The following is a 13,541-nucleotide window of genomic DNA, read 5'->3' as shown; positions in this document are numbered from 1 at the left end:
AATCGAGTACCTCTCCAAGAATTGTTTTTTTTTTCCCTAGGAAGCTGTAAAGGGAAAATTCTGACAATTGACAATTTGATGAAAAGAGGACATACTAATGTCAACAGGTGTTTCTTATGTAAGAGATCTCTTGAATCATGAAATCATCTACTCTTGAAATGTCAAACATCTCACAAATTCTAGAGCATGATACTCGGGCTCCTGAGGATCTCTTAGGTAAGGGCAAATTCTGTTTATTCCGAACTTCTAGCATGGGAAGGTCTGAGAAGTAACAAAGTACTTAAATTAATCCCTCTTACCATTTTCTGGATTATTTAGAAGGAGAAAAACAATAGGGCCTTTGAGAGGATTGAACAAGATTTTAATAGCATCAAAAATAAATGGTTTCATTATTTTCGCTCTACTATTTTAGGGTATAATTTATAATATTTTGAAAATCTTGATTCTATTGTTAATTGATATGTAATTTTTTTGTAAATGGGTGGTGCTCCCTTAGCACCTCACATAAATACATCTTATCTTCTTTTATTTAAAAAAAAAACTACTAGCGCTACTAAATATAAGTTACGTGAATTGAATCTAAGAACCTCAAAAATAAGGTATCAAACTCTACTACAGGCTAAACAAACTAAGTATTGAAGTAATAAAGTTTGACTTGAAGAAAGTATTTTTATAAATTAATCATATAACCATTAACTTAATAAGGAGATAACATTCTCTAGCAAGTCTAACCCCTTAACTTTAATCTCATGTCCAGGTATGAGCTCTTACACTTGTTTCTATAACCCAAAACCTCATTACTCGCCATCGCAACTAAAGTCGCTTTAAGGAAAATACTCACTCCACCTTTAGGTGAAAATCCTATTAGCAATACATGAATGGAAAAAGTGAACAAAAAAAAGTGGAATATGGAGTAAGAATGGGAGGATAATGCTAAAGCCAAATTGGCAACAGATATATTTCATGACTGTCAACTAACTCTTCGAAACAGAAGAGCAACAAAGAACATTCTGTGCAACAAGATGATACCAGAATTGACAGCTAAAATCTCAATTTACCAAGTATTGATTCTTGCAGCCAAAATTTTATAATTTGAAAGTGGCTACTTGCTAAATTGGCAACTCTAGTAATAAGGTAATTCATGACTAACTGAAATCAGATCAGCTATATGTTTGGAACAAATGAATTCGACTAAATATATATGCAGATAGAGATAAAGAGAGAGAAAGAGAGAGAGAGAGAGGGAGAGAAAGACATACATACATTCATTTGCATATTAGCTTTCTGTGTAATTCATTTCTGCCAGATGTACTTTAGAGCTTTATTTCTGCCACCTAATGAAGGAGTAATTGATAATGTGATTGGACTCCTGACCAACTAACAGCTTTTATAGAGATCTATAAGAGAACCTGCCCAACTTTGAGGATTGAGCTCTATCAGTGCATCCTATCCAGTTTAAATATGCCAAACCAAATCAAGATTTGAACCTTGCACCACACAATGGTAACAAAATCCAACTGCTCGAGACCATTTCTTTAGCCCAAGTTAAGCACAGTTAAACCCAACTGCCAGAAAATCATTTCTAATCTAATGGTTGGTTGTTGCCTTCCCCACAAAGGAAGGTCAGTTTTTACACCTGCTATCAGCAGGAAATTACGTCCACCACCCAAAAATGTCAGCAATAGTTTCAAATAAAACCAAACATCCCGAAGAATTGACAACACTATGTTTACTCCATGATCCAACATGTTCTTTAGTTAAACAAGGGCCAAAGAGGCTGAAAAAATGTCAATTTATACTGCTACTTCACAATTTGCACAACAATTTCAAAGGGCATGACGACAATAAAACTATAAAGGACTGATAAGACTAGTATCATAATTTGAGGCCATAAGTAAATATGGCAGCCCAATATACACTACTTGTGCACACGCATACCAGAAGAAGGCTCACCCAACCATAGTGCGTTTTCGACCCCGTTGACGTACTGTAAAATCATCGTAAATCAATAAGAACAAGGAACCCTAATGATACTGGCTTTAAAGAAACACAACCAGTAGAAAGGAAGTTTGTACCTTGAGCTAGCTTGTTCAATGTGGATGACCACTGCTTTGAGGACTTCCTGTATCCAGCAAGTATTCTATCCATCTATGCATGAATGCAGAAACATGTGGTGACACAAATTTCTATCTACTTTTACCCACAGAAAAAGTATGCCAATGAAAATATATATGATTGACTTCCAGCCACTCTTTCCTTTCCATGAATTAACCCCCTTAAGAAAATTCCTTAATCAACTCCAATATTTTATATTTTCAAATTTTATAAGAACATCATAAAACTTCAAAAACCGTATGTTCATATCCGGTTAACCACTAAACCCCTCTCCCCCAGAAAAAAAAGGAAATAGGATCATAATTCTAACCAGGAATATCTTTTCAACAAAAAAAGGCTTTAAATGGAGGTGAATTCAATGTGCAAGTCTTACCACATTCCCACATGATGAATGCATTGACAGCAGGGCTCGCTCAAGGACATATAAGTCAACAGCTTTGTCTTCTGGAAGGGTCGACGTGAAGCTCAGACCAAAATCTATTAGTACCTAGCATAGGATATATGCAATTGAAAAGAAGCTCTAGAAAAAGTGGGAAAAAATAAAAAAATGAAAAATAAAAAAATTGTTTGGGGAAACATTATAAAAAGGATAAAGATGCTAATGTGAAATATCGACAGGTTAGAAAGAACAAGTTTCTGTATCCACACTACGTCCAAAATAATTATGTTACTGTTACTTGTATTTGTTCTCACACAATCTGAGAAATTTTACAACTTTAACAACTAGCGGAGTTCTTGTGTTTTTATCATGTTCTTCAGCTCTCATTTACTCTTGCTGTTGAGGTGTTGAATTTTGCTTTCCTCTTGGGTTTTCATTTGGGACTAATTTTACCAAAACCTATAATATGTAAGATCTACTAAACTCAATATTCTTGTATCCTTGTTCTAATTCTGCATCTGATGCATAACACAATCACCTCCGTTTCTTATTGAGGAAACATGCATAACTCACCAAATTATTGGAATCACTCCTGATCAACATGTTTGATGTGGTCAAGTCGCCATGGATTAAACCACCATCATGTAGCTTGGCAATTGCAACACCAATTTGTGTAGCTATATCCTCCAAGTGTTCTGCGTTAATACCAGTAATCCCGAATTCAAGAAATACATCTTTAACAGAGGGACCCTCAACGTACTCAAATGTCAATGTATGCAGCACAGGGTCCACAGCATAGAGCACAGGGGTACAAACCCCAAGCCGCCTTGCCTTTGTCATACACCTAGCCTCCTAGTCCATTAGGCCAGATGCAAAATAAGCCAGACAATTGAATAAAGCATAAATTCTTTAATTGATGGTTGTTTGGATGGACTTTATTCCTTTGTCGAACTTTCTTAAAGCACATTTTGGTTTTGCAAAGCAAGTCCTTAGGTAAACCCAATCGGGAAAAAAAAAAGAAGGAAAGAAAAAGTACTACAGACACACCTATACAAATCAGATCCTTCAACTAACTATTTTTCATTTCTCATTTCACTAAATCCAATTTGAAGCTTTAGTTTTACGAACACTTGCTTATTAATACAAAAACCAAAACAAAAAGTCAAGTACTAAAGGACTTTTTTTAGCTTCAAAACCACAAGCTTGAAGCAAGTTGGAACTAAAAGCTTTATCAATTAATGAAGCAAAAGACAAAAAAAAGTCCATCCAATCACCCTCATTTAGAGAGGATTAATAAGAGCCCTTGGGGAAAAAAAAGGGAGAGAGAGAAAAGAACTAACCGCATTTAAGCGCTTGAGTGTAAGCTTTGAATCCAAAGATGGATGCCTGTATTTCTTTGAGAACCGTTCCTTGACAATGGACTTCCTTCCCACAAAATGAGACTCAAAAACTCTCTGAAAGGAGATAATAACATAGATATAACTCTACAAACTAAAAGAAATAAAATATGAATATGAAGACTTCTAGTTCGCATGAACATATAGGAAACTGAAGAGACAAGGTCCAACAATCACCAAGAGCATGTGCACAGGCCCTATCTTCCAGTTTCCTAACAGGTTGTCAATACTTGAATGTAGAAAAGATAACTCAACTTACAGCTTCAGCTCCTTGCTTGATCAGAATGAGAGAGCCATTTTCACCATCAGCCTTTACCCCCATAATGTAAAAAACTTGGTAACTCAGAAATTATTCCAAATAAATTATCAATTGCCTGTGTAGATTTTACATGAAATGCAAATCAAAATTAGGAAAAATCTGTCAATACTACCAATTTTTTTAGTCATTGTAAAATACAAAATAGTCAAAGATTCCAAGCAGCAATCAGTTAAAGGAAATACAAGGTGAGATTTTACTGGAGAAAATGAACTAACAAGCATATCAAATCGTGAATTCAAGGGTTCGAAGCCTAACAAAATAAATTAAAAAGACTTTACAAGAAAAAATATTTTTTTAAAATAAAAGAATATTCGAATTAAAAAATAGCAAGGGAGTACCGCCCATATACAAAAGGATGTTCCATGTCAATTAGCATATCAACAACCGCTTCAATATCTTCTAGAGATAGTAAATTGAGACCCAAGAGTGAGACGTCAAAATAGTATAACCACCCATATCTAATATTTATAAGAGTATTTTCAATGCCCTCAAAAGCACAGTTATTCTTCTCTTTCCACAAAATTCAAAAAATAGTGAGGGGGATAAAGCAAGTAGCTTTGTTGTAAGAAAGTAGACCTTCCCATGCCAAAAGTTCTTTAGCCCGCCATTACCTAGTTAATACCCATCAACCTGTAAATCATATAATATAAATCTATAGAGAAGGGGCACCATAACAGAATATGGTTGCAGCTTTCAGCATTGCATTTGCAGAGGAAACACCAGTTGACCAAGGTTCTGCCTCTTTTCATCAAATTATCCAAAGTCAAAATTTTTTCCTTAGCCGCTTCCCATGAAAAGAAAGCAATCCTAGGGAGAGCCATTGTTTTCCATATAACTTTAAATGGAAATGATAATTGCTGATCAGAATTGTTCCGATCCCAAAAACCAACAATCTTTTTATAGAAAAAATTGATGGAAAACTTGTTATTTTTACTCAATTTCCAGATGAGGGTGTCTGGAGTGTCTCAAATGAACACTGACCATCATAGAGAGAAAATTCTCAAATTCCTCCAGTTCCCGATCATTTAAGTTCCTGCTAACTGCAACACAGGAGTGATCCGAACTGTCAAAGGCCTCAGAAACCAACAAATTTTTCTGTTGTGCCATAGCATAGATGGCGGGGAAAACAGATTTAAGGTTTCTTTCTTCACACCAAGAATCATGCCAAAAATTAATCTTGGTACCCCGACCAACCTACAAATGGATGTTTGCAATCAGCTCATTAACATTGGCAAGTATGTCTTTCCAAGCACTAGTACCATGAGGTCTTTTAGAAAAGACGAATCTGCCATCATTGTCTTTCTTCATCCATTTAATCTCTATAACTTTCCTCCAAAGGCTGTTATTCTCATTTAAATATCTCCAAATCCATTTTCCATGGAAAACTTTATTGATGTTAGCAATAGATCTTATGCCAAGACCTCCCAATTTCATTGGCAATTGAACTTCTTCCCATTTAAAGACGATACACTCTTTATAAGAGTTAACCTACCACCCCACAAAAATCTGTTCTGAATAGCTTCCAATCGCTTGGCAACTCTGCTAGGGATGGACAGCACTGAAAGGGAGTATATGGGAAGGCTGGATAGTGTGTTCTTTATAAGAGTTAACCTACCACCTTTGGACAGGAAACCTCTCTTCTAGTTTGCCAATCTATTATCCACAAGATCAATGACAGAATCCCACCCTTTGTGATCTTTATACTTGAGGCCCAGGGGAAAACCTAAGTATTTTATAGGGAATTTTTTCTCCTGACAGCCCAAAACAGTGGCAAAATGGTCACCATCCACCTCAGAACCAATACTCACCAGTTCAGTCTTGTTTATACTAATTTTGAGCCCAGAAGCAGCTTGAAAGCAAAAAATGATGCATCTTAGATGAAGAAAATAATCAAGTTTAGGTTTGCAGAAAATCAGTGAGTCATCAGCAAAAAAGAGAAGAGATATTTCAATTTTTCTGTCCCCACAACCCAAAGTGATGTCTTTAATCATCCTTAGTTCGGTAGCTCTCTTAAGCAGCTTACTAAAAGTCTCCATGACAATAATAAAGAGTAAAGGAGAGAGAGGATCACCTTGTCGAATACCTCTAGAAAAATGGAAAAAGGAGGAGGGACCACCGTTCACCATAACAGCAAAGGTAGAAGTTGAAATACAAGTTCTTATCCATTTCCTCCATTTGACACTGAACCCAAATCTATTAAGCATATAATCAATGAATTCCCAGTTGACATGGTCAAAAACCTTCTCCATATCAAGTTTACAAAGCAGCCCGGGTCTCTTATTAACAATCAATTTATCCACTATCTCATTGTCAATCATAAAGGCATCATTAATTTGTTTGCCCTTTACAAAAGCGTGCTGATTTTCTCCGATGATTAAATGCAGAACATTAGATAACCTTCAGGATAATAAGTTAGAAATTAATTTATACAAACTACTTATCAGACTTATAGGCCGGAAATCCTTGAAACTATCAGCTCCCTCTTTCTTTTGGAATGAGTATAATAAATGTAAAGTTTAGGAATTTAACAAACTTATCAGCACGATAGAATTCTCTGAAAAGATCAAGAACCTCATCTTTCATGATATGCCAGAAGGTCTGGAAAAATCTGAGATTGAAGCCATCTGGTCCAGTGAATTTATCTCCATCACAGCTTTTAAGTGCAGCAATAATTTCATCCTCAAAAAAATCTTGTTCGAGTATTTCTCTGCTGGCAGTGTCAAGGGTGTCTAAGTGCAAGTTATTCAACTTTGGTCTGATTAGAAATTCCTCAGTATAAAGCTATTGGAAATAATCGTTGGCAGCTTCTCTCAACTTCTCATTTCCGAATATCACCTCCCCTTCATACTTAATTTCTTCAACATAATTATTTCTTCTTCTGTGATTAGCAAGACAGTGAAAAAATCTTGTATTCTTATCACCTTCTTTAAACCATTTTTCTCTTAATTTTTGCTTCCAAGAGATGGCTTCTAGTTGAAGTTTTTCGGCCAGCTCATTTCTCAACTGGTTCCTTTTGTCAAAATCAAAATTATTTAGCCCAAAACACCTTCTTGTTGCTCTAACAAGTTTAGTTCATTCAGCATGTCATTGATCACCATTTCATCTTCAATTCCCACCTCTTTAGTCCATTGTTTATTAGCATTTTTCAGAGACTTGAGTTTAAAAGCCAACCTGTAACTCGCCGTTCCCTCAACCCGGCCGCAGTTCCAAAAATTCTTGACCATATCTTTAAAGTTGCTTATCCGAAGCCACTTGTTATCAATCCAAAAAGGGATAGGGCCCCGGAGGATACCATCATCAAATAAAGAGATAGGAAAGTGGTCTGAAACCGGTCTAGGAAGAACCTTTTGAGATAAACCAAGGAGTAGTAGAAGAAGATAGGGATCAACAAGGAAGCGGTCAATCCTGAAGAAACTATGAGATTTTCGTTGATTGCTCCAAGTCCAAGACCACCCACCAGCATCATATCAGAAAGATTGAGGACTTCCAAGTTGTCGCAGAATTCATCCGCAGAAGCACCATTGAAAAAATCACTGTACCGTTCATTTCTATTGAGAACCATATTGAAATCACCGTCAACCACACCCACATAATCCCAACGGCACCGGCAATCAAACAATTCCTTTCAAAAAATATCTCTTTCTTTTTTGTTGCCCCTACAATAAACCCCGGCAAAGTACTATTCACTGTCATGCGAACCAGAGGCAAAAAGGTAAGAGATAGTGGTTCTGCTAATAAAATGATTTTTGCAGACCATAATTTCCTAATTCCACATTAACAAAATGCCTCCAGCAGTGCCCGAAGCCTGAAGGTGAACCCACCCAATGTCTTTAATGCCCCAAATGCTCTTAACTAGCGAATCATTCATGTTCTCCATTTTAGTTTCCTAAAGAGAAACAATATTCGAGTTCCACCGATTAAGACACCCTTTTATTACACTCTTTTTTTTTACTATCATTTAATCCCCACACATTCCATGAAATGATTTTACCTGTTATTTGCAACATTTTGTTTGTCCCCCAAATCCAGCTTCTTCTTACATCTGCCGTTGTAATTAATTGATGAATACAGACGCCTCAGTTCTCTTAAGCCAGCTTCCTTTTTCTTCTTTGCAATATTGAGAATTTCATCGTTCAACCTTCCTTCATTCAATCTCTTTTCAAGTTTTGAGAATAGGAAAAATGCATGTTGTTCCAAACCCTGCAAGGAGATCCCGAGTTCCACACTAATTTGTTGAATGTTCTTGACAACCCACTCCGAGTACATTTGTTTCAAAACCCATTTGGGGTGTTCAACATTAATAGCTCTTGCGCTGTAATCCAGACCTGTCTCAGATATAATAGTAATTTCAAGACCGATGGAAGAGGGAATCATACCTTCTGAAGGTGCTTTCTGTTCCTCCTCTAAGGACATTATTTCAGTCGGTAACTCTTCCAGAACAGGGGAATCATAATCCAAAGAAACATTCTGAAGGGAGGGAGAGTCGAAGTCGTCTGGTTCTCTGACACCCACTTTATCAATTTGATCATCGGTCTTAGGGCAAACTGAACGAGCAGCATCTTGTTCGTCTTTCATTTTGTCCTTCTCTTTATATTCCAAACTTTCATTCCCTTTAAGAAGATAAGAGCAGCTCACATCATCATTCCTCCCGTCTAAGCCTAGTTTAGGAAGCTTTTTTGGAGATATCTTCTTTTTGGGCTTCCACAATCATAAAACTTTACAACTTCTTTTTTTCCTACTTTCCTTGTATGGGCTAGAGTTCGCAATCCATTTCTCTTTTTCTTCTCTAGTAAATTTGGGCTTCCAAGAGGGTGCAGAGCTTGAACCTTCACCATTGGGCTTTGAGGAATGATTTCCCGCCTTTGTGCCCTTTTGATTTTCAAATTTAGTCAACCAGGTGTCAACTGGATCAGGTAATGTCTTCTCCATCCGACCACAGAAGGGCTTCTCCACCTAAACGATTTCTGCAAAGGATTTTGTTTTGCTTGTCATTAGTTCGATGCAGAAATCTTGTAAACAATGAGAACAGCATATCACAGATGTACTCTTCGGTAAGAAGCCTAACTTAGGGGGATTTGAAGCAATCAAGTTTGATCCACATTTTTCCGGATGAACCAGTGGGGTGTCGGTTAGTTCAAACACAACTTTCATAAAACGCCACCATCCCCCCGCCTGATACCCTTCTGGGATGAACACTCCTTTTGGTGAGTGACACATTTTTTTGCAAGTTTTTCGGCGAAGCATCAAGTGTAGGGCTGGTTGTAACTCTATGGTGCCTCTGGTATAGTATATGCCAAACATTGCACAGCTAGTGTTAGCGTTTGGTCTTCAAAATTCGTTTTCAGATGGTTTTAGGATACATTTTATTACAGGATTTAAGATTTTCTTTTGTTTCTTTACTTAAAGAGCTTTCAGCTCTTATACCAATTGATCTTGTATCAGTTAGAGCTAATTTCCTACTTACTGGGATGATTTTGAAGGTTGCTGGATATGAAATCAAGAATTGGGACAGAAAATAGAAAAAATAACTTGGAGTCACACCCAGAATCCCCTAAGGATCATATCTAAGATAGATTCTTAAACATCACACTCTAAGACGTGGTTGCATCAGACAACCAAGGTGTTGAAATAACTCCTGTGATAATTTATTAACTAATGGCTTGATCTCAATGTTGAGATCAGCAAATGTTGAGATCAGCAAAGGTATTAATAATACTTGAATGAGAAATTCTAATCTAACTACAATCACAGGATTTAGTAGAAAGCTACAAAAAATCCTAAAGCTAATAAAGACTTAATGTTTTCCACACTCTTAAAGTAACTTTTAGATTAGCTAGCAATGCAATTCTTTATCTATTTAGAATTTCTAAGTCAAACCTATTCACAATCAGTTGTTTTTTTTCCTTCTTTTCTTTTGGATATTGTTATGCTTCAAACCCTTTAATTCATAATGTAATTCCAACTCAAAACCATGAAACTAATCTTCTACATCAAAAAAGCAAAACCCATTTAACCAGCATATAACACGCCAAAAGAACAAAAATACCAACTTAATAACTAAACGAAATTGAGTCTTACATTTACCATATCCAGAATCTTCAAAAAATAAGAACAAAGTTAAATCAAACTCTTGCCAACAACGACAGAAGTTAAATAATGTGCTAGATTCCAAAAGCATAATCCAGAAGTAATCAAAAACCAACACAAACCCATTAAACCTGAGGAAAGCAACACATTCAAGCCCTTAACTGAGATGTCTCAACACAACAAATAAATTTAAAAAAAAAAATCTTAAAAACCTGCTTCGGTTTTCAAGTCCAAATACCAACAGGTTTGTGATAAATGCAAAGCATTTTTAACATATCAAGCTTCTCATTGGAAATACAACCTTCAGATTCTGTATAGTCTAAGAAAACATGCTTAGAGAACACTATGGTATTCCACGAAACAACTTAGGAAACTACTATGATTTTTTAAAAACACCATACTGGTTTTGTATGTAGATTTCAAAATCGAAGCACTTTAACTGCATGCCTAAACTTTTCTCCAAACTATTTCCAGAGTTGCTTCCTTGTATAAATGGATCAATGGAAAGTTTATGCTCAAAAGAGACCCAAATGCTTTCAAGCCAAACTAACCTAAGCCAATCGCATTAATAAACACCTTAGCTTTAATCCAAATGGTATACAATCAATCAAGCAAATGTATCAGAAAAAATCATATCTTGAGACCCACTCATCAACTGTGTGCAGTAACGACTAGTAAAATTAAATCAAAATAACAGCCCCAGATCCCTCCTTTGAGAACCGTAGATCAACCTAAGAATCTAATTGAATCCAAGAATATTTTTGAGATGGCTGAAAGAAGGCTTAACCAAGTAGAGCGCTTTTAATTAATAACAGCTTCAGATTCTTATTTCAAAATTATTTTTTGTATAAGAATAATTGCAAACAATAATTAGTTAATTTTACGAAATTATATTTACTATAACTATTCTATCACTTAATTTGTTAATTTTGAAATGATATAAAAAACTAATCGAATAAACAAATTAAATAATAATAATAAAATCTAAAATTAGGCTATCTTGTTAAAGTTCGCATTAAGAACTAATAATCACTACACCTTGTATATTACAGCAAAAATTGGTGCAAAGCACGGAATGAAAAATCTACACCCTCGGAATAAGAATGAAAATCAAGAGTTCAAAGAGAGCATTACCTGCGGGGATCCAAATCAGTAGAGAGCATCTGAACAGAGGAGGTGCCGGGACCGAGAGAGCTCCTCGCAAGTGCTTGGAAACGGACTGTGGCTTATCTCCTTCGAGTAACAGCAAATAAGGAAGACGGCAAATCGCGCTTAGAACTTAGAAGAACCAATCAACGGAAACTGAAAGCAGGAAGTCGCGTTAGTATATAAAGGCGGCGCGGGAAATGGAGCGTGAGGTTGAACGTGTGCAACCATGATGGAAGCAGAAGCAGCTAGCAGAGCAGATATTCAAGGGCTCTCGGAGGTTAAAAAAAATCCAAAAATGATATATTACTTTAGAAATAGAGTCGGGTCGGGTCGAGTCGAGTCGAACTTTTCCTTCGGGTTTATCGGGTCGGTAACTACGGTTAGGGTCAAAGTTTTTATTCCTGTCGGGTCGGGTCAAACTTTTCGTCCGAGAGGGGTCGAGTCCAAATTTTTAAGACATCCTGATCCAATTGCTGGGTGCCCTAATAAGAGGAAGAAGAAAGAAGAATGTTTCCCTCCAAAATGGAGCCGCACATGAAGTTGCTGGCATTCGATTTCACCTCCCTCACGCAAACCCGTTCACACTCCAAGTCATTCACCCGCAAAGGAATCCCCATCTCGCGTGTGGAGAGCCTCGGCACCGTGGTCTCGCGGGATTTGAAACCCAGCCGATTCCTCAAATTCAAACTCGACGACGGCACCGGTTGCATCGCTTGCATCCTCTGGCTGAACCAGCTTTCGTCAAACCAGAACCCGTCAACAGTTCGACTGATTGCACAGGTGGCTAACCATTTGGCCGAGGAGATCAAAATGGGGAGAGTGGCTAGAGTTCGTGGCAGGGTTACTGGTTATAGAGGTAGGATTCAGATCACCGTCTCAGATATTGTAATTGAGAGGGATCCCAACGCTCAGATCCTGCACTGGTTGGAGTGTATAAGGCTAGCACGTAAGGTTTTAGATTCTTGCAAATAATTTTTTTTTTTTTTCGTTTTTGCTAATCTTTCTCCCAAGAAACATATAGATTGATATGTAATTTTGTTTTTGGAAATATAAGGTTATTGAAAATTTCAATATGGTTTAAACAGATCCTCAGTTTAGAACTGAGTGGACTGAATTTTTACCCAAAAAAAAATTATCATTATAAATTAGTATTGAATAAATTATTGTTTTATAATTTCAGTAATTATAGTTTATAAATTTATTATTTATTTTTACTTTCATTAAAAAAATTAATCCAATTTGATGTTAAGTTTGTTTTTCTAGTGTTTCAAGATGACAAAAATTTGTAGAATACATGAATGGAGAAAATAAATGGCAATTAAGTATACAGATAAACAAAAACAACATACATAATACATTCATTAATTATGGATTAACCGATATTTTCGCAAATTTATTGCTGGTTTTAATTTTTATAATATTTTATTAAAACATATTTTAAATCGAAAGGAGAATAGTTCATTTTTTATTTTGGTCTAATTGGAATATGTACAATTGTAAAGGAAAGGAAGAAGGTAAGTTGATTAGCAATGAATGAAGGGCATAAAAAGAAAATAAGAGAACGAGGCAATAAAGACAAGACAAAGATATTGGTGAACTTCATTCCTTTGTTTTTGGCTTTTTGATTTTGATGATCATTTTTGTAACTTGAAATAGAAATTGCTCCACTATTGGGTCTTTTGTATTGTTAATTTAATTTAAAATTAATGTCATCGCTGTCATCCAATCTATTTTAATTTTATATTTAAAAAAACTTAATTTAATTTAAAAAATATTAACGTATTACAATTTTTTTATAAAATAAATTTTTAATATGCATACAACTAAATAAAATTAAAAGTAAAATAAAAAAATATATAAAATTTAATATGATTCGGTAAGTATGTTTATATTTATAAATAAGAACGAAAAAAAAAATTATCATGATGAAAACTAATAGTACATCATTAATAAAATTATAAATTTCTCTTAGAATGCTCTTAAAATATATTATAAATATTTTTCAAAATATATATAAAAATATTTTTTAATATATATACAGAATATTCATATAATTAAATCACATCAATACAATCAAATAGAAAGAGTATTATGT

The 13,541-nt window shown here is 35.4% G+C and overlaps 2 protein-coding genes across 3 annotated transcripts; one reads left to right on the top strand and one right to left on the bottom strand.

Annotated features, from left to right (window-relative positions):
* Positions 1–1,714: 1,714 nt before the first annotated feature.
* On the bottom strand, positions 1,715–11,744 carry LOC110816216 (Protein kinase superfamily protein). Of its 2 annotated transcripts, XM_022044306.2 has the most exons (7): positions 11,432–11,744; positions 4,151–4,265; positions 3,835–3,948; positions 3,068–3,346; positions 2,489–2,602; positions 2,076–2,148; positions 1,715–1,987 (listed from the first exon to the last, which is right to left on the bottom strand). In XM_022044306.2, the coding sequence occupies exons 2-7, from the start codon at positions 4,211–4,213 to the stop codon at positions 1,950–1,952; spliced, it is 681 nt and encodes a 226-aa protein (XP_021899998.2). In that variant the 5' UTR covers positions 4,214–4,265; positions 11,432–11,744; the 3' UTR covers positions 1,715–1,949. The 2 variants fall into 2 exon arrangements, with proteins under 2 accessions (XP_021899998.2, XP_088075535.1); XM_088219409.1 differs by lacking the exon at positions 11,432–11,744 and having other exon boundaries at positions 4,069–4,209.
* A 180-nt stretch (positions 11,745–11,924) lies between these two features.
* STN1 (Nucleic acid-binding, OB-fold-like protein) lies at positions 11,925–12,517 on the top strand. The gene has a single exon (XM_022044305.2). It carries the CDS (start codon positions 11,954–11,956, stop codon positions 12,416–12,418), a length of 465 nt encoding a protein of 154 aa, XP_021899997.1. The 5' UTR covers positions 11,925–11,953; the 3' UTR covers positions 12,419–12,517.
* The last annotated feature ends 1,024 nt before the right edge of the window (positions 12,518–13,541 follow it).

The sequence above is a fragment of the Carica papaya genome, chromosome 5 (genome assembly GCF_054855325.1).
Source record: "Carica papaya isolate Zhongbai chromosome 5, ASM5485532v1, whole genome shotgun sequence".
In the NCBI taxonomy this organism is placed as follows: Eukaryota; Viridiplantae; Streptophyta; class Magnoliopsida; order Brassicales; family Caricaceae; genus Carica; species Carica papaya.
This window is presented reverse-complemented; position numbering and strand designations above follow the sequence as displayed.